The sequence below is a fragment of the Dipodomys merriami genome, unplaced genomic scaffold (assembly GCF_024711535.1).
Source record: "Dipodomys merriami isolate MVZ:Mamm:240054 unplaced genomic scaffold, mDipMer1.0.p SCAF_6, whole genome shotgun sequence".
NCBI lineage: Eukaryota > Metazoa > Chordata > Mammalia > Rodentia > Heteromyidae > Dipodomys > Dipodomys merriami.
The window spans coordinates 3,494,336-3,515,949 of NW_027206179.1; the positions used below are offsets into that span (position 1 = coordinate 3,494,336).

The 21,614-nt window shown below is 40.5% G+C and overlaps 1 protein-coding gene and 1 non-coding gene across 2 annotated transcripts; one reads left to right on the forward strand and one right to left on the reverse strand.

The window, feature by feature from the left end:
* The first annotated feature begins 1,387 nt into the window (after window positions 1-1,387).
* LOC138813648 (vomeronasal type-2 receptor 116-like) lies at window positions 1,388-17,573 on the forward strand. Its single transcript, XM_070002047.1, has 7 exons — window positions 1,388-1,587; window positions 6,145-6,433; window positions 6,812-7,621; window positions 8,566-8,793; window positions 9,756-9,879; window positions 12,061-12,958; window positions 17,531-17,573. Exons 1-7 carry the CDS (start codon window positions 1,388-1,390, stop codon window positions 17,571-17,573), a joined length of 2,592 nt encoding a protein of 863 aa, XP_069858148.1.
* On the reverse strand, window positions 15,526-15,609 carry LOC138814335 (small nucleolar RNA SNORD35). The gene has a single exon (XR_011367926.1). It is a non-coding gene; the product is annotated as a small nucleolar RNA SNORD35 (small nucleolar RNA).
* Window positions 17,574-21,614: the final 4,041 nt, after the last annotated feature.

Genomic DNA, 21,614 nt, shown 5'->3' on the forward strand with positions numbered 1-21,614 from the left:
TCGCTGACTCACAGTCAGGTGATTGACAGGTGACTATTGGTTTCAGGAAGGTGAAGAGGAAGTGGGGAGGAGCTGTTCTACTGGGCAGACTTAACAGAAATAGAGTAATCGAGGAGGGGAACAGGATAAATGTGTGTCCTTTGAGCCAGGTGAGGATGGCTCCTACCTGTAATCCTGGCTATAGGAAGAAATAGAGATTTCTACTCAGAGCCCAAGTCAAGGTTTGCCCCAGCACTGACCCTCTTGCAAGGTCTTGCTGGCTACCAATACCAAGTAGCATTTTCATCCTTACTTTTTCAACTTATGTTTGCCAAGCCCTTCCTAATAAATATATGGAGCCAAATCACAGAACCAGCTACCATGGTGAACTCTGGGGGGAGCAGGAACCTTTGCTGTGACCTTGGTTCCACGTCTATCATGATCAAATAATAGAGGAGACAGGTAGGGAGACATGGACAGAGCAGGGACCACATGCCTGTCTAAGTGAGAACAAGAGTTTCCCCAGCACCCAGGACATGACCAAGACAGAGAGCAGAACAAAACCCATCCATAGACACACAGCTTCCAGGATACTCAATGGGCAGGCCTGCTATTTTCTCAGAAAGTCATAGATCATAGAACATCTCTGTCTAACAGTGGATCACCACAATGCATTGATAGACACATTTTTAAATGTCCAATTGGTTGTGCACCTTGACCTTCAAGTGTTGATCTTTAATGATTGAATACAGGGAGACTGTTGATACCTCCAGCATCAGTAAATAACTGCATTGACCTCTTCTGGATGTTTCTGCATGTGGAGTGGTTATGGAAACCGGAATGGGTCATTTCACCAAACTTCTGTGGCTCCCTTGGTCCTGGGTTTGTGAGTCTGCCCATCCTCATATTCGATGGTGCTCCAATAACTCTTGGTCTTTGTTGGCCATGGCCCTCTATTACCTTTTGACTTTCACCTGGCATCCTCTGGTGTCATCCATTTCCATCTTCCCTAGTGGCTTTCCTATGGTACTTTATGTTGTGGGCTTGTTTTCTTTCAAGTTTTTGCTTTCACACTAGTTTGTGAACAACTCAACAAGAAAGGAATCCATCCCTGGAGTTTCATTATCTACAGTCTTGGATGAAATGACAGTCCTGAGGGTGTGGAGGAGAAGATGGTACACATGTTTTACAACTTGTGTTTTGACCTTGAAGCTGGACCTCAGATGTATACCTGGAGGGCAGAAAGGGCTCTGTATTCCTCTAGGACAGTGGAGGAGGCCGGTGGTGTGTCCCAGTGGCCATCCAGATAACAATAAGCCACAGAAACTGAAGATCCATTTAGACACCCATCTGATGCTGCTGGCTCAGTCTGCATCCAGAATCACAGCTCCAGGCCAAAGCAGCAGCAATGTTCCCTGTGACTCTGACACTGCTTCTCCTCCAACAACCGCTAGTGGTTAGTTCCACTGAAGATGACCGATACATTTGCACAGAGAAATCTCTGGCACACTGCAAGGGAGATCTGGTCATTGCTGGGATTTTCCCCTTTTATTCTTGGGAATTTGTTCACAACATGAATGATCCTGCTGCGCAGCAACAGAGCAATCAGTAAGTGATTTCTTGGGTTTTCTTAAAATTTGCATTTTCTGTTTGGCTATCAGACCGTTTGGGGGTCTCTGTCTGTCTTCATTCCACTCCCATTTCCCAGGACTGTCCAGACCACCTCACCATCATTGTGATTCCTCCAGCCTGAACTGTCCTGGTTCAGTGTCATTTGGGTGACCAAGAGTCCATACTAGCCACTAAAGCACAATGTCCCCATCCATACGTCAAAGGTTAGGGAATCTTTAGTCAATTCTGTCCTTATACTTTTAAAAATAGGACCAATGTTTGGACCTCCTTCAGGACAACATTTCCTAGGACAGACATGCAGTTTCTGCTTCTGGGGTTATTTCATGTCAACAAAGCTCTGGGGAAGGGGAGCTGCTGGTCAGATCAGGAATAAGAGATCCATGATCCATTTTATTTTTCCCCTTAATTAATGTAAGTGAACTTCTGACTTACTGTCCATGTCTCAGCCTATCTCCTATGTCATTCCCAGAAGCTCTGCTTCTATTATATGTTCTCTGACATCTAGTCAGGCTTATCTATTTTCCCCTGCTCATGAATTCTTAAAATATATTTGAATGTTTTTCCATATTGTTATTGGTTGTTTGTGGGGCTTGAACTGTAGGTCTAGGTGCTGTCCATGACCTCTTCAGCTCAAGGCTAGGGCTCTACCACTTCAGTCACAGCACCACTTCCAGTTTTCTTGTGGTTTATTGGAGTTAAGCATCTCACCCACCTTTCTGCCCTGGCTGCCTTTGAACTTGCATCCTCAGATCACAGCCTCCTTAGTAACTAGGATTACAAGCATGACCCACCGGCACCTGGCTTTTTCATGTGTTTTATGCACTCTTTGATTCATGCATTTGACCCAGGTAAGCTCATTACTTTCAGATCTACAGAATTCTCTGTAAACTAGGAAGTCACAGATGAATCTTCTCAGACAACTTGTGTGGAAACACCCTGTATGGGCTTTATTCAGGAGAGGAATACTTTATTCCATGAGAGATTTGTGAGGGATATTGAAGCCAACTGAATGTGGTGTGGAAGTGAGTGAGACAGATGGGACTCATGTGTAAACCCAGCATTAGAAATGCACCTCCATGGGAGATAGGAGATGTCAGAGTTGTCTTCTGCTCTGTCCATTCTCTAATTGTGCTGTGTGTGTGTGTGTGTGTGTGTGTGTCTGTGTGTGTGTGTGTCTGTGTGTGTGTGTGCATGTTCACACAAACTCTTGTACACAGTTGTGAACTCAAGTCCTGATGGCTGTCCCTTAGCATTTTTTCTCTCATGGCTGGCAGTCTACTACTTGACCAACATCTCTGTTACTGGTTTCTGTGTGTTTAATTGTACATAAGAGTCTCACAGACATTCCTGCCCAATGTGACTACAAAAGATAATTCTCTGATCTCAGCCTCCTCATAAGCCATAATTAAAGGCCTGAACCACCAGTTCCCAATTAATATTTACTATTACTGACATTCTAGCTGTCAAGCTTCACAGTTATGTTGTAAAATAGCATATCAAAAATAAACATGAGAATTGAGATTGTCTCTATGAGAATTTCCCCAAACTGATTATATTGAATGCTAGGAGAACTCATCGTTCTGGAACATTCTTGATTCATACTGGACATGTGATACTATCTGTCTTTGAAATGTCTCAGAATTAGACCAGTCTGCCTGGTCTGGCTTTGTGTCTGTCTTTCAAGAAATTCCAGGCGATTTCCACAATGTCACCACTAGAGGGAGCAAAGGACTTGAAGGAAGTGAGCTGGGAGCTGATAAACCTCTTCAGTAGTAGAGAAAACCAAAGGCAAGTTGGGTGACAAATACCCTGTGGTTCTAACAACCTCAAGGAGAACCCCACTGAGTCGAGGGTCCCAGCATGCCTCCTCTTGGGTCATGCGGGGGCCCATAATGCTCATGCAGAGGAAATGGCCTTGTGAGACATTTCTGTGTAGCAGTGGCAAGATCTTTGTTCTGGAACAGGCCTTAGTCACAACTGTGGCCACCAGAACTCTATTACACCTGGAATACCAACCAGCAGTGTCACAAAAACAGGTGAAGGTTAATGAAGTTTCCCTCTAAAAGTAGTCACTCTTCACTTAGGCTTCTTGATTTGGATCTCAGAATAAGAAATTCTATGCAAGTCACAACAGTAAGAAAATATGGCAGAGTTTTACTGAGTAATGAAGCAAAAAAGCAAGCAAATACACAAACAGGAAACAGAAATTCAAAGGCACGCTCTAACAGAGGAGAGATACACAGCTCTTGGGCTGCCAGGGGTATTCATGCAGTAAAGGTGGGAGGACTGACTTCAAAGTTATTCAAACATATGTGTCTCATCTTTGCTCTAATCACTTCTGGTGTTACACTTTCTGAATTTCTGTATGTTTTGGACATTCTTTTCAGATAAGAAGGCATCCTTCCATAAAACAAATGATTACCCTTGCAGTGAGGAAGGCGTGCTGTTGTCTATATTTTGTGTAGGATGTTGCTTATGATTTGGGGGAACATTTTTTGGGAAGGCATACATGCTGCCAGACAACTGTTAATTCATATGATGAGAAATGCATTCTCAGGAAAGAAATACATCCTGTTATGTCTCTTTGAATCAAAGATAGTATCTCTGTTTTTCTAAATCATGTTTCTGAGTTGCCTTCACCAAGACTCATATTCTTCAATTTATCTGGCTTCATTTTCTGCTCAATGACTTTAGTGCCTTAATCTTAAAGGATGTTAATTAATGAATAGCTCTCTATTTGCTGTGAGCTTACCACACTCCATATTCTCCTAATCTATGCTACTACATTTTCCACTAAATTACTTTGTTCCCTTAATATTAAGAGAAGTAGATGGACAAGTGTTAAGCTTGAGTTTTTGAATTCCTGGCATGTTTTAACCAGGCCTCATTTTCCCTAGTCTACCCTGCCTCAGTACTACATCCTCAGTCCATTGCAATCAAGACCAGAGCACTGGGTGAGCACTAAGAACCACACAATTTGTACGTAGTGGCAGTGTTCTCATGGGCCAAGATGGCCACAACCATACCCAATTAGTGATAGCTAGAATAAAACTCAGATTGTCTGGTGGTAGATGACTTTCCCAGGTACTGAGGTGATTACAGAGCTCTGCCAGAGGCTGGCCTGGCTATGGGATCATGGCACAGTTCTAGTGATATCAGTTGGGCCACACTAAGCTCTAGGACAATGTCACCATCTTACTTCCCTGTCCTACCCATAAGTGGGATGGAGAATTGTGCTGTGCCAGAGAAGCATTGAATGCTTTGTAATGGGGGCCACAAGCTGGGCACTGGCGGCTAATGCCTGAAATCCTGGCTACTTAGGAGGCTGAGATATGAGGATCGAGGTTCAAACAGTGCCTCTAGTTTATTCTGGATTATTGGTCCAAACATGACATGCCTGACACAGGGTTCTAAGAAAAAACCTTGACCCACTCATGCCCTGCTCAATAGGAGGTTTTATCCAGTACCTGCTGTTGTTCACAAAATTGGAGGATGGAGGCTGTGGAAATGTCTTTCTTCTCTGTCCTAAACCAGTTCCAGAGACACAATCTAAAGGTCTGGACCCAAGAGTAGAAACTATAACCACTTCCCTAGCACTGGTCTCAGTGTATGGGGATGATGCTGAGATTTAACTTGAACTCTTTCCTTCCCTTCAGTGTCAGAGGGTTTCTGTCCATACTGAGTTATTAACGCTGATGATGGGGAGGAATATGGAGCCAGCTTCTTCCACCATTTCTCACACATTCTTTTCTGTTGTTTTATTCTACTAGAGAAGTGTCTTCTGGTCTAAACTCGTGACTCTCATCTGTTCTTTTGTTGGGTGAAGCAATCTTCATGTTCTAGCTTTCTCAGCTGCCATCTTGCTTTGTTTCTGAGGAATCCCCTTGAATAGTGACATTCTCTGAGTCAGCTTAGTGGTCCTCTACCACATAACATGAATTTAATTTCTTTGTCTTCTTTAATTTCCTCACAAGGCAAGATGTACTTCTTTGCAGAATTGTGCACCATTAGCAAAAGTTTAGCAAGTGAGCATAGACACAAGGCAGTCTGCTTTTGTATTTATTCCTAACACAGCAGGCCCTGTCTCTCTGCTTGTATTGGCTAAACTCAGGTGGACAATATGCTCTCAATTTGAATTCTATTTCTTAAGCGTTCTTCATATGCACAGGTAATTCAAGGTACTCAATGATTTGGGATGTGACTGAGCATGCTCCTGTGTCCCAGCAGACAACAGTATTTTTCACATATCCATATGTGGTAGAATGGAAAAGCCAACTTGCTCATCCCTCCCCACCCTTGTAATCTCAAAAGAATAGTAATCTCATATATGCTGATCAAGTCCTGTTCAGGAGCTCTCCCAATACTGAGAACTTTTCTAAGACTCCAAATTCTAATGCCATCCTGTTGGAAGATAGGATCTACACATACTACTGTGTGTAGAGATAGGCATTTGATTCAACAAAGTCAGAAGGTTTGCAGTTAATCATTTGTAATACACATATACCTACCCAAATATTTCTGGCCTCTTTTCAGTATCAACTTAAAGAAATACCAATTGCTTCTCACCCTGGTGCTTGCAGTGGAGGAGATCAACAAGAATGCTCATCTGCTACCCAACATGACTATAGGGTTTGAGATCTATAGTGCACATTACAAAGATACTGATTTATTAGAGGATCCACTCATATGGCTGTCTGGGAAGAATAAAAACAGCCCTAATTACACCTGCAGAAGAGACAGCAAAGCTTTAGCAGTACTCACAGGAACCTCAAGCACATCTGTCCCAATCGGGACACTGCTGGACCTCTACAAACTTCCACAGGTGAGGCTGGGAGGGGTGTGAAGCCATGTCCACAGTGACTCTGTCCTGGACAGGCTGAAGAAGAGGAGTTATCACAAACCCTTCTAAATGCATGATCTCACAGGGAAAAGACTCTGGAAATGGGTGGGACATATACATTTTCTTTCCTGCAAAAATAAATAAATAAAAGGAGAGATTGTAAGAGTCCAAAGGATGATCCAAAGCTCTGAGCCTTATCCTTACATGTCTACAATGAGCTTGAAACATGGGACATGACTTTGCAAATGGATAAACGAACGTTTGCCCCCACCTCTGCCAGTTTTTGCTTAGTTCTCACCAGGACTGATACTAGCCTATGACCATCCTCTTCCTGGTGTTGTGTTCATTGTTTCCCTATAGTTCACCTTTGGGTCTTTTGATCCTCTCCTGAGTGACCATAGAAAGTTTGGTACTGTTTATCAGATGGCTGCCAAGGACTCAGCTCTAGCCCTGGCCATAGTCTCCTTGATGCTTCATTTCAGCTGGACCTGGGTGGGACTGTTCATCACCGAAGATGACTATGGTGTGTGGTTCCTCTCAGAACTGAGAGAAGAGATGGACAAGAATGGAGTTTGTTTGGCCTTTGAGAACATGATCACTTACAGTGCCTTTTTAGATTTCACAGATGATCTATGGATGCATCGCCAGCTAGTGGAATCATCAACCAATGTGATTATCATTTATGGGGACAGTAAATTTCTACTAAGCTTTATTCTTAAATTTGGGTACTTTTTAATTACAGAGAAAGTCTGGGTCATGAACTCACCCTATGATGATGTGACTATTGCTAAAAGACATTTTCTCATTGACCCTTTCCATGCACCTCTCATCTTCTCTCACCACCATAGAAACACTTCTGGGTTCACCAATTTTATTTTGACAGAGATCTTCTCCAAGAACTCAAGAGATAATTCCCTTCCCAGGTCATGGATTCAGTCTGTTTATTGCCTACTGGTTAAGTCTGACTGTAGAGACTTGGGGCACTGTTCATACATTGCCACACTGGATTGGATGCTGAGGCACATTTTTGACATGACCATGTCAGACGAGAGTTACAACATCTACAACGCTGTGTATGCTGTGTCCTATGCCCTTCACCAGATGATTTTTCATCTCATGGAAGAGCAACCTGTGCACAATGCCCAGCCAAGGGCATTTCTGTCTTCACAGGTAATGGCTTTGCTTTTGGAAGACCTACTCTGGGCATGTAGTCTTTCTATTGAAGGTTTCATAGCAGATGGAACTAGGTACTAGGTTGTCTGGCTCCATTTTGTAAAATACAAGAGACATTGTGCCTGTCGTGCGCTCCATGAAATGACTGTAGAGCTGTGAAGACAAAGTCCTTGAAAACGCTGCATCTGTGACAAGATAGTGCTGTGTTTTCTGTACCCATCCTCACTATGTGTGGAAAAAGCCATCCCCTTTTCGATAGCATATATCCAAATTGTCCTTGTAATTTTTAAAATAATAGATCAAGAATGACTAGTTCTTGAATACCTAAGATTGTGTGGACCCAAGTGGCTCACATCTGTGTCTCACTCCTACTATAGTTAACTGCCAAAAGCCAGAGGTGGAGCTGTGGCTCAAGGGATAGAATGATTAATTTGAAAAGGAAAAAAAAACCTCAAGTTGAGTGCCTACGCCCTGAAGTCAATCCACAGGACAGGATACACACACACACACACACACACACACACACACTAAGTCTTACTTAATCTTTCATAGTTGTCATAAATATTCTATGAATCTACTTAGTTTATTATTTACCTATTTTCAGACTGACTCACTGATAACAATCATAAAATAAGTGATTGGAATGCACGTTAGTGAGGCAGTTGAGGTCTGTCATATGATAATTCATTATTTGGTTGGGTGTGGTTGGAGTTTGATTCCCTTGAAATTGAGTTTCTGCATCCCATCCTAGATACCCAGGTTTTAGAAATTTGTAACACTTTAGTCTACTGTGGTCCTGCATTTGATTCAGTTGATTGGATTCTTGTGGTGTGTGTGAATCATGTGGTGAAAATGAAGGTTAATTTGTGTGCATCCATTGTGCTCAGATTTTGTGAGAATTCTTGGAAGCACTTCATGCTACTTTAATGTGTCCCTTTTAGCTGCATCCCTTTTTGAAGAAGAGCCAATTTACCAATCCTGTTGGAGACCAAGTGGTTTTGAATGAGGAAAGGAAATCGGAAACAGAGTATGACATTATGAGCTTTTGGAATTTTCCAGAAGGTCTGGGACAAAGGGTAAAAGTTGGCAAGTTTTCTCCATCTAGATCACATGATCAACAACTGATTTTGTTTGAAAATCTGATAGAGTGGCCCATAGGAATAACCAAGGTGGGTTATTTATGCATTTTTGGCTCTCTCCTTTTTTAAAAAACTGTATAGTTATTATGAAGTTGTTGTAATTCCCTAAGTCAGGTTATGTGTGCAATGGTTGTAGATAATGACACAACATCCTTATTTCTACACTAGAATTGGTCATTTCTAGCTATAATATCATGATCTAGATATAAATATGCCATAAGCTTATCCTGATTTTAAGCTTGTTTATAAAAACTATGTCTCAGTGGTAAACATTTCATAACATCCTCTTTCTGGAAGTTTCTTACTAACAGATTCATGGAGGGAATAGAGGAACATTCCATTACAATTATGTTGTTCTCTGTTTGCATATTGAATATCATAAAAGGTGAATGACACCTGTGAATCATCATTCCAGCACTGTGACCAAATATCTGAGGGAATCAAATGAGAAGGCAGAAAGGCTTGCTTTTCTTCTGCCTGGAGGTTTCAGACCACGGTTGGGTAGACTGTTGCTTTTGAGTCTGTGCTGAGACAGGATGTAATGAAAGAAGTATCTGCCAGTGGAGTTCACCTATCTCATTGCAACTGGGAAGCCAAGAGAGATGTGAATGGCCCTGGGTACAGCAGCACCTTCCAAGCAATTAGCTACACTTTAGAGTGTGGGTTTGAAGTTTCTCTGAGTGATTTTCCTCTTATGCTCTTATTCATCACCTGAATTCAAGAATGGGATGCAGGATTGAACTCCCATTTCCTAATTTTCTAGAATTAACATCCACCTCTTAAATGCTCCATGACTTCCTGATGGCTTGAGGGGCTGGGTGTTAAGGACCCACATGTTCTCCTGTTCTTGTTAGATGAAATTGTAAGAAGGCTCAATCAATTCATTGGCTATATGTATATAAAGATTATGTGTTTTGAAGATCTTTTCCAGAGTGTCTGGGATGTCAGGTAAAAAGATGAAGTGTCCCTAACCTTCATCTGAATATTCTCAGGCTCCACAGTCTGTCTGCACTGAGAGCTGTGGTCCTGGATTCAGGAAGACCTCTCTGGAGGGAAATGCTACCTGTTGCTTTGACTGCATTCCTTGCTCAGAGAATGAGATTTCTAATGTGACAGGTGGGTCTGTGAGTTATAGAGAAATTCCTCATCTCTCCTTCCTACCCTTCAGTCCATGCAAGCCAGTGGAGTGATCTACAGTAGCATGGCAGGAACACATATTCCCCTTCATGCAGAATTCCATGATTACTGTTAACCATATTTCTCCTTAGAAGAAACAAGCCAGTGCCCCTCCATTATATATATATATATATATATATATATATATATATATATATATATATATATATATATATATATATATTTGCATCTTCTTGTCTATTACAGGATTCATCTTGAGAATAGCCCTGTTCCTCTCTCCTCAGTCACATTTTTTATATTTAAAGAAAATATTCACCAATGGTTTCCCTTATTTGGAAAAACTAGTACATGTCTAGGAAAAGCAGAATAGGGAAAAAGCTATGTACATATGACCATATAAAATGTTAAGTGAAATGAACCCAAGCATAGGGACACAAATGTTTTTTTCATTCTTTTTAAAATTTATTTAAAATGTACTATATGAGTTTTTGGTTTCTGTGGTTTGTTCCTTTCCCCACACACAGTATAACCCATGTTTTCACAGTATTGGATTCTGGTCCCCTGCATCTTGTATACACATTTTTCTAGTTCGGGGAGGGGAAGGAAAAAACAATCTGCTTAAATAGGGATACAGGTTGACCCATTGTAACAATGAGATGTACAAGACACTATGTTGAAAATGAACTTTACAACTTTGACTGGGGTTGGAGGTGGGGGTTAGGGAGTACTTGGGATGGTGGGGAAAGAAGGGATGGTAGGAGAAAAACAAAGGAGGAGGCAACAATGTTGATAGGATATGTACTTATTACCTTACTCATTACCTTACTGTAACACCTCTGTACAGTATTTTTACAATGAAAAACATATAAAAAGCAAAGGAGTGGGTAATAATGCTTCATAAGAAATGTACTCATTAACTTACTCATGTAAATGTAACCCATCTGTACAGTATCTTCACAATAAATAAATAAATAAATAAATAAATACATAAATATATATTTAGTAAAAAAGGAGAAATGGAGAAAATAAAAGTAAAAGACTGTAAAAAGAAAACAAAAAAAAGGAAAAATAGAAAATATCAAGAACCAGTTGTTGATCTTTGAAATGATGTGAAAATCATCATGGAATTTTAGATCTAACACAGTCTTTCATTTCTGAGTGCCCAGTGCTGCTCTTTTCTAATTAAAATTGATTTTCTATTTAGCAAACACTAATAATACAAGGGACTTTGTTATGATAACTCCATGTCTTACACTGGCACTAGATTGACTAGCAATTCTTCAACTATAAAAGATTCAGAAGTAGTTAACATGTCCATTTCATTTCTCTTCTCCATCATCCAGCTGGTCTTTTCCAGACCCTATCACACCAGTAGAGGAAAATTGTTCTTGACACAGATAAATGCTCAGGAAGTTTGTGCTTGGCATAAGAAGTAGATTGAGGTTTGGATTAGACCCTCTTCGTAAACCTGAAATGATTAGGGTAATTCTCTATTCTCCATTATTACTTGAATGAGTAGCAGAGAGCCAGAGTGATATAACCTGTCAAGACTGCAGCACATAAGGCTAGGTAATTATATATTACCCCTTAATCCAAGCAACTCAGGCAGTTGAGATTTTACAATGGAGTTTAGATGCAATGATGGGCACGAAACTAATAAAGATGTTTTTCCACAATTAAGCACCCAAAAAAGTGTAATTGAAGCTGTGGCTCAAGTGGTAGAGTGGTGGTTTTGGCATGAATACTCTGAAAAAATTCCCAGGGCCAGAGTTCAAGCACTGGAGGAAAGAGAGAAAGGAAGGAAGGAAGTAAAGAAGGAAGAAAAACAGAAGCAAAGAAAGAAGGAAATTAGAAACAAAGGAGGGATGGAGGAAGGAAGGAAAGGCAAGAGGGAGAGAAAAAGTATATAAGGCAAGAAGGAAGGAACAGAGGAAGGAAGGAGATAAACAGAAAAAAGAGAAATGGAGGAAGGAAAGATCAAGAAATGTTAGAAACAGAATTCACTTGAAAGTATTTTGATATAGAGAGTTACTCTACTTTGTATTGAACTCAATACAGATCACCTGGTGAATCAGGGAAAATGAGCTATTTGAATGAAGGGGGAGGAGAGGAAAGAGAATTATGGAACCCAGATTAACAGCGATTCTCACTCCTCACCAGACATGCAGCAGTGTGTGAGGTGTCCAGATAATCAGTTGGCCAACACTGAGAGAAACACCTGCCTCTTGAAAACTGAGAGTTTCCTGGCTTATGAAGACCCCCTGGGCATGGCTCTGGCCTGCACTTCTCTCTGCTGCTCTGTACTCACAGCTACTGTTCTTGGGGTGTTTATCAAGCACCAAGACACCCCCATTGTCAAGGCCAATAACCGGGCCCTCAGTTACATCCTGCTTATCTCCCTCATCTGCTGCTTCCTCTGCTCCTTGCTCTTCCTTGGCCGTCCCCACACAGCCACTTGCCTCCTCCAGCATACCACATTTGCAGTGGTCTTCACTGTGGTTGTCTCCACGGTCTTGGCCAAGACTATCACTGTGGTTCTTGCCTTCACGTTCACTGCTCCAGGGAGAAGCATGAGGCAGTGGCTGCGATCTCGGGCTCCTAACCTCATCATTCCCATCTGCACCCTCATCCAGCTGACTCTCTGTGGCCTCTGGTTGGGAATCTCTCCTCCCTTTGTGGACACAGATGTACATTCTGAACATGGCCATGTTATCATCCTGTGCAACATGGGCTCCCTCAGTGTCTTCTACTGTGTCCTGGGATACCTGGGCTTCCTAGCCCTGGCTAGCTTCACAGTGTCTTTTCTGGCCAGGAACCTGCCTGACACCTTCAATGAGGCCAAATTCCTGACCTTCAGCATGCTGGTGTTCTGCAGTGTGTGGCTCACCTTCCTGCCTGTCTACCACAGCACTAAGGGGAAGGTCATAGTGGCCATGGAGGTCTTCTCCATCTTGGCCTCCAGTGGAGGTCTCCTGGGCTGCATCTTTGCTCCCAAGTGCTACATCATCTTGATGAGACCTGAGAGAAATTCTCTGTCCAGGTTTAGGGAGAGCTCACAGTCTGGAAGAAACAGACATTAAGATGAACAAAAGTGTTGCGTACAATGTTTAGAAGCTCTGAGAGTAATCTGTACCAATTTGATAGTCACATCTTAGTTTAATTTGAGGAATTCTTTGAACAAAGTAGTTACTCTCATTCATTCCTCTGGTTATGTTAGAGTCATATCAGATTCCTAAAAAGACTTCCTAAATTTTCATTCTAATATGTATATTTTATGCTTCCTCCAGTGTAATATGTCCTTTGTGCTATCATACTTCTGAATGAGTACACTATCTACTGTGCTTCTTCCTTTCTTTTTCCTGTCTCAATTATTCTTCCTACCTATGCTATATTGTTTCTTGCATATCATTATATTCTTAAGGCTACTAGTATCTGAACGTTAAGCTGTGAAATGTTCCCATGCTTTCATTATGGTACCTCGAGTCTACTCTCTGGCATCACTGTCTATTTCTCCTCACATATTTTCTATTTTGCTATATTACTGCATGCATTTCTTCAGAAAATCTCTCCTTCTCTCTCTTCCTTCATTAAGAATTTTAGAGCAGGATATTAATATGTTTCAGTTTCCCAGAGGAGTCTTTAAATGTATTTTTAGGGAAGAAATGTGCGAGCATCAACATAACTAGAGCTGTCCAAATGAGCAGCTAGAGCAACAGTTTGCTTATTGATCATTATTTCTTATTGAAAACCAAAAGTACAGAGTGCCAAGAAGCGCCTTGTCATCCCAGTCTCTAAGAATCCTCAATGTTACTGGTTGAGAAACGGAATCATTTATAAGAAGAGAAAAAGCTCCTCAAAGAGAGGACAAAACATTAGATAGGCTCAGACTCTGTATCTCTCAATGTTCTTTAAAATTCTATGAGAACTGGCATGATTCAGAAGAGCCTCTTAAATAATCAGAAGTGTTGAGCTTGAAGTTGGAATATTGTCAAGTCACCACTGCATTATACAGTCAGGACTCCAAAGGACAAGCAAGCTCATTTCGCTGAGTCCAGAGATCTTGATGTCATTCAGTGCTGTAACTGTGGGTCAATGGAGTGATGTCACTGACTCATGCATCACAGAGACACACACAACACTGTCTGTAATTCTGCTGGGCCATTGCTGGAAAACATAAAAGCATCTGCCCAGAGACAGAAATGTGTGGAAGCCAAACCGGTCTTTCTTTTTACAGTGACTCAAAGAAAAGAGTGCTCAATGTTCTGTAAGCATTTGCTTTTGTATTGAATGCCATTTCTGGATTAGTGTGTATACAACAAAAGGGTACTGATGAATTTTACTACCATAAAGCTTCAATGAGAACCAAAATAGCCTAACTAAACAAAAGAAATGAGTGTTAGACTACCATGTCAAATGTCTGCATCAAGCATTATGAAGACTTATTTGTTGTCTACTAGAGAAGTAGGAACAAGGAAACTTCAGATCCAATAACTTATGGCCCTTCATGAAGTGTAAACTTACCACTTTGTGCTAATAATTAAAAGATAGTTGCCCTTATACATTCAACATACACTGATAGTAAAGGAAGTAAGTATTGAGTAGTTACTAAGGAAAGAGGCTAAGGTACAAGGGACCTGTTCCCGGGCTCTCAGTGAAATAAAATGGATGTTTACCTTGTCAAAGAGGACAACTTACCAGAATTATTCTGATCTCATGTCTTTTGTCCATAAGCAGAGAGCCCAATGCAAACACACCTGTAACAGTTTATGTCTAAACACTTACAAGTTACATTAAAATCACTCACACTTAGCTGAGCACCAATCATACCCTAGGCCTGCAAACTTAGCTCCTTAGAGAGCTGAGATGTGAGAACCAGGGTTCCAAGCAAGCCTGGAGCAGTAAATTTATGAGTCTTTTATATGCCATTAGCCAACAAAGCCAGAAGTGTATTTGTGGTTCAAGTGGTAGAGCACTAGCTTTACACAAAAACAATGCTCAGAAACAACACCCAGACCTTGAGTTCAACTATCAGAACCCGCACCAAAACAACCCCCATAAGAACACAATCTTACATTCATTTCTTTAGGTGGCAAAAATGTAAATTCCCTGTGAAGTAGAGAAAGACGAAGCATATGGCCCCTCTGGGGGAAGATGAGATTCAGGGTCCTGCTCTGGAAGGGGAAGGATACTCCCTGCAGCCCTTGAGGCATGGGGCAATGAGTGTCATCAAGGAGATCAGGGACTTGAGCATGAGGGACTGCACATGGCTCTGGAATACAGCAAGGCCTTGCCCTTGTCTGGGCCCAGGTTCAGCAGCACCATATGGGACATATCCTGAGGAGCAGGCCCAGGGATCACAGGTGGGATCCAGAGCCTATTCCTGCTATCATAGGCTCTCTCTGGGTTGGAGTGTCACACCTGCCACGTGTGGGCATCTCTTTTCTTCTGCTCACACATATTGGGCTGTTTTTCATTTGATGATTTCATTTAATGATTGTGTGACTTTAACATATTGGTGTTTCTCTCTCTCTCTCTCTCTCTCTCTCTCTCTCTCTCTCTCTCTCTCTCTCTCTCTCTCTCTCTCTCTCTCTCTCTCTCTCTCTCTCTCTCTCCCCCTTTTTTTATCTCCTAGTATCTGCTGAGATTGGCATCATTGGCACTGCCCACAGTGGCATCCATAGACCATCGTGAGGAAAGACATCATTTGCTTATTTAAAAATGAATTTAAATACAGGATTGACATTTTCAGAGTTGGGTGGTAGGAAGAAAAGGGAATTAAAAAATCAACTTACGTTTTCAATATGGAAAAAATGTGTGTGTGTGTGTGTGTGTGTGTGTGTGTGTTGTGTGTGTGTGTGTGTGTGTGTGTGTGTGTGTGTGTGTGTGTGCGTGTGTGCAGGCCCTGGAAATCAGGGCTCCAAGTTTCCTTTCTTGGCTATCTTATTCACAAGTGGCATTTTACCATTTGAGAAATACCTCCAATCCTATATTTTTACTTGTACGTTAGAAATGGAGTCTCATAGACTTTTCTGTCCAGGCTAGTTCTGAACTGTGATCCAAGCCTTCTAAGGGAGCCACTGTTGTCTGACTTGAAAAATAAATTATGTTTATAATAATAAATAATAGTGAATTTACTAATGGATTTCCACAAGAATGTGAAACTTTAATACATATTACTTAATGTTTTAGTCAGTATTTTTAAAAAGTAACACTTTTTCTTTATTGAGATTAAGTAATTATATAAATTTCACAATATTGTGGCATAGTGATACTTAGCTAAAGTCATTAACACATTTTAACCTTCACAATGCATCTTGTCATTGTCTTGATCTACAAAGCTTATGAATCTACAGACTTTAACAAAAAACTGCTTCTTACAAATTGGGTGATATGAACATTTCTTTCCTTTTGCTTAGTATCAGCTGTTTCCTCTTTCTCATTCCCTCCCTCCCATGACCACTCTTGAGTTGCTTAATTCACTTTCATCAATGACCAGTGCGGGCAATGGGCCCTCTGCTTATTTTTTAACCCATTTTCCTATAGTTCTTTGCCCTCCTCCTAGCTTCCCTCCGATGTGCATGCTTATACACCATATATGGGGTCCAGAATATAGAGTCATCTAGAAATTATATGACAAGAAGAGGTTCTTTGTTTCTTGGGTCTTGTTTACATTGTCATATCTCATAAAAACACTAACACATTTTTGATATGTAATTTAGTTCAATCAAGAATAAACACCACTGGATCTTATAACATAAGAAGAAAATAAAGCAGTGGAAGAAAGGACACATTATATTTTGTCATCAGAGCCAAAGACGTCCCCCTAAAATCTAGTGTGGCTGTTATTATCTTTTCTCTTCTTCTATTTCTATTTGGGAGTCATTAGAGATTTGGTACAATAAGATGAACAAATTGAATAATTGTGAGCGCTGGGCATTGATTTCCCCAAGTTTATATGGAAGTCAATGATGAGTCCGTCCTTTCCTCCCTTCACTTGAGCTTCTCTAGGATAGATGTGGGTTCCATGCTTGTATCCTCAGTGACAGAGGCCAGCTACTGTTCGTCAGTCCTGAGGATGAAGGCTGAGGGTTCTTTAGACACTAAGCTTGAAAAGGTCTTTGGTTCTTGACCCCTTGGTTGTGTCTAAAGACAGAAGCAGCTCTACCCAGTAAATACTGATGTATTTGATGGGTGAAGAGCCTTGGAAATATCACCTCTTAATCATAAATACCAACATCATTTTTTGGGTAGCCAGATGTTATGACAGAGCACTGTGATGGTCACTTGTGAGACCATCACATTTCACCAAGATTTATACATTCTTAGCTGTGTTTGGTTACAAGAATGGGTAATCATTTTTTTCTTTCTACCTATAGAATACTGGCTGTTTCCTGTTGAGGTCTTCCCCAAACTGAAATACTTGCATTATTCTAAACTCTTTCTGAGTACTGCAAAGGGACTATCACAATGATTGTAAAGGTCTGGACCTCAGTTATCAAAAAAGCATTAATGATATTATTTGGAGATACCTATTTTGCCCAGCCGGGACACACTGGTTGTCATGTCTGGATATGTTCTGATGCATATAGTGAGGCCTGTGCCCTAGGTTGGTTGGCCTGGTAGGGGTTAGCTCCCAGAGGCAGAAGCCCCACTCCTGCTATAACGTGTGGTGAATGGGTTCATAGACCAACCAGACTGGGATATCTCTGTGTACCTTCCCAGTAGGATCTGGCAACCTACTGCTTTCCAATGTGGAAAGAAACTCCTTTTGTAAAAGCACCACAAAAAATAAAATACTTAGGAGTTAACTGAAGATGTGAAGGACCTCTATGAGGATCACTTTAAAAACCTGAAAAAGGAAATTAAAGCAGAACTAAGCAAGTGGAAAAACCTCCCCTGCTCCTGGATTGGGATGTTTAATATCATGAAAATGGCAATATTGCCAAAGGCTATCTCCAAATTCAATGTAATACCTATTAATATCCCAACCTCATTCTTCAATGAAATAGAAGAAGCAATCCCAAAATTCATATGGAACAATAAAAGACCCCAAATAGAAAAAACAATTCTTAGCAGAAAGGTTAGCACTGGAGGAATATCAACACCAAATTTCAAACTATACTACAACGCCATAATAATCAAAACAGCTTGGTACTGGCCAAGAACAGGCATGAGGACGAATGGAATAGAACTGAAGACCAGAAATGAAACCACAGACACATAGCCACCTAATATTGGACAATGGAACAAAAAATAGTATGGGAGAAATAGAGCTTCTTCAATAAATGGTCCTGGCAAAATTGGTTAAACACCTGTGGAAAACTAAAGCTAGATCTGTATATATCAAACTGCAACAAAATCAACCGAAATGGTTCAAAAACTTTGAACTAAATGGAGACACCATGAGAACATTACAGGAAGGAATATTAGAAACTCTAGGGCTCCTTGGCAGAGGCCAAAATTTTCTTCATAAAGACACAGAAAAAAGAAAAGTTGGACAAATAGCAATGCATGAAATTGCAGAGCTTCTGATGATAAAGGGCATAGCTATTAAGATCAGTAGCCCACAGACTGGGAGATTTTGTACTAGCCACACAACAGAGAGGGTCTCATATCTAAAATATACCTGGAACTCAAAAAATTAAATCCCCCAACACCAAATCCTCAAAGAACAACTACCCAATTAATAAGTGGGCTAAAGACTTAAAGATAGATTCTGTGAAGAGGAAATAAGAATGGCCAATAGACACATGAAGAAATGCTCAATAGACACATGAAGAAATGCTCAATTTCTCTAGCTACAAAAGAAATGCAAATCAGAACAACATTGAGATTCTGCCTCACCCCAGTTAGAATGTCTATAATCAAGAAATCTAATATAAACAGTTGTTGGATGGGATGTGGCCAAAAGGCAATCCTATTGCATTGTTGGTGGGAGTATAAACTTGTTCAATCGCTTTGGAAAGTAGTATGGAGGAGCCTCAAAAGACTCCACATAGAGCTCCCTTAGGACCCAGCAATACCAATTTTGGGCATTTACCCAAAGGATCACAAACAAAGTCATACCAAAGCTACCAGCACAACCATGTTTATCTCAACATTATTCACCATAGGTAAGATATAGAACCAACCCCGATGCCCCTCATTAGATGAATGGATCAAGAAAATATGGTGTATATATACATTGGAATTCTATGCCTACATCAGAATGATATTGTCCCATTTGTTAGGAGATGGAAAGACATGGAAAAATTATATTAAGTGAAGTAATCCAGGACCGAAGAAACATAGGTCTCATGGTTTCCTTTGTTTTCAATGAATAGACACGTTTAAGACAAGAAGAGAAGGTCAAAGGCCATGTACATATGACCATATGTGATGGTGTTAAGTGAAATGGAGCCCAACACAGGGACACAAGTGTTCTTTTTTTCTTGATATTATTTTTAATGTAATTATAATGCACTATGTGACTCCTTTGTTGCTTTTGTATCTTCTTCTCCTAAGGTATAACCCCTGTGTTCACTGTATTTGATTCAGGTGTTCTGCATCTTTTATATACATTTTTGTAATTTGGGGAAGGAATAAAGTGGAATGCTTAAATGGGGATGCAGTTTGACCCATTGTGACGATGAGATGTACAGGACACTTACAGGACACTATGTTTAGGGGGAGGGATGAGGAGAGGGGCAGTGAGAGGTGTTGGCAGGTGGGAGGGAAGAGATGGAGGAGGTAACAATGCTTGATAGGAAATGTACTCAGTACCTTTCCCATGTAACTGTAACCCAACTGTACAGTATTTTTACAATAAAAATATTTTTTCTGGCTTTGATTAGATATTTACTTCAATGTAAACCCTAATTTATATTACTCAATTCTTTTTTTTGTTGTTATTCTTAGTGCTTTAATTCTGGCCATAGCCACTGTCCCTCACCTCTTCAGCTCAAGGGAAGTACTCTACCACTTCAGACACAGTGCAACATCTCGTTTTCTGAGTGGTTTATTGGAGATAAGAATCTCCCAGAGTTTCTTGCTCAGGCTGGCTGTGAACCTTGATCCTAAGATGTCAACCTCCTGAGTAAGTAGGATTATAGGCATGAGCCACTGGCACCTGGCTATTGCTCAATTCTTTTTATGCTAAAAGGCCAATGTTTGACTGTTTCTACCTAAAAATTGTTTTCCTTCAAATATTACCTGATGAAACTTAGAAGAGTGATACATAAAGTGATGCATTTAGATGCATTTTGTAAACAGCAAAAGTAATGGTCTGAGCTTCCTCAAGTTTGTTAAGTTTGGACTCTTGTTGGGAGCGGACAGTAAAGGTTAAAGGTCATCTTAACCCTGGTGCTCACTTAAAGGCACATAAAGGAATTGGCTTACTTAAAAACATCAGGTGCCCAAGATTTCTTTCTATGTCTGCAGAGTTGTTTTACTTTCTACCAGTAGACCTTGTCCTGTTTTTTTACTGAACTCTGTTTTTACTGAAATATTTTTTTGTTTTTCTAGACTATTGTAACCTTATGTTACCTCTTGATTTCTATCAGTATATATTAGGGAAAGTTAAAAATAAACGGTGCTGCAGTCTTATTTTTTCATTTTATTTTATTTTATTTTTTGTGAACATACTGTACAGAGGGGTTACAATTACATGGGCAGGATAATGCGTACATTTCTTATCAAGCATTGTAGTCTCCTCCTTTGTTTACACTTCACATCCCTTCCAAGCCCCCCCCAACCCCCCACCCAATCCTCCTCTCCTTGCCCCCTTCCCTCCTAACCCCACCACCCCGCACCAACTTTGTAAAGCTCATTTTCAACATGAAAACTTGTACTTCTCATTGTTGCAACAGGTCCACCTATATCCTTAAACGACTGTTTTTCCCATCTCCTCCACAAGTTATACTGACATCAAATATAGTGAAAGCAGTGGTTATACTGTGGGGGAGGAACATACAAAGCAACAAAGAAATAAACTTATAAATGCATTAGAAACACATGTATGAAAGAAAAAAAACATTAAAATACATATGTAAATGTTCATTTTCCTATCATCACATTATGTGTCCTTTTCCGATTGACTCATTCATATACTAGATATTGCAAATAATGGAAACGATTGGGACCTATGTTTCTTTGGGCCTGGCTTAGTTCACTTAATATAATTTTTTCCAAGCCTTTCCATTTCCTAACAAATGGGGCAATGCCATTCTTTCTGATGGAGGCATAGAATTCCATTGTGTATATATACCACATTTTCTTGATCCATTCATCTACTGAGGGGCATCTGGGTTGGTTCCATATCTTAGCCATGGTAAATAATGCTGCAATAAACATAGTTGTGCTGGTAGCTTTAGTGTGGTCTTGTTTGTGATCATTTGGGTAAATGCCCAAAAGTGGGATTGCTGGGACATAGGGGAGCTCTATGTGAAGTCTTTTGAGGAACTTCCATACGACTTTCCAAAGTGGTTGAACAAGTTTACATTCCCACTAACAATGAAGTAAGGTTCCCTTCTGTCCACATCCCCTCCAGCATCTGTTGTTGTTAGAGTTCTTGATTTTTGACATTCTAACTGGAGTGAGGTGGTATCTCAATGTTGTTTTGATTTGCATTTCTTTAATGGCTAGGGATGTTGAGCATTTTGTCATGTGTCTCTTGGCCATCCTTCTTTCTTCTTAAGAGAAGCTTCTCTTTAAGTCTTTAGCCCACTTATTTATTG

Coding starts and splice junctions, on each gene's coding strand:
- LOC138813648 (XM_070002047.1), top strand. CDS start 1,388: ATGTTCCCTGTGACTCTGACACTGCTTCTCCTCCAACAACCGCTAGTG. Junction 6,434..6,811: donor ACCTCTACAAACTTCCACAG/GTGAGGCTGGGA, acceptor GTTTCCCTATAG/TTCACCTTTGGGTCTTTTGA. Junction 12,959..17,530: donor AGGTTTAGGGAGAGCTCACA/GTCTGGAAGAAA, acceptor GGTAGGGGTTAG/CTCCCAGAGGCAGAAGCCCC.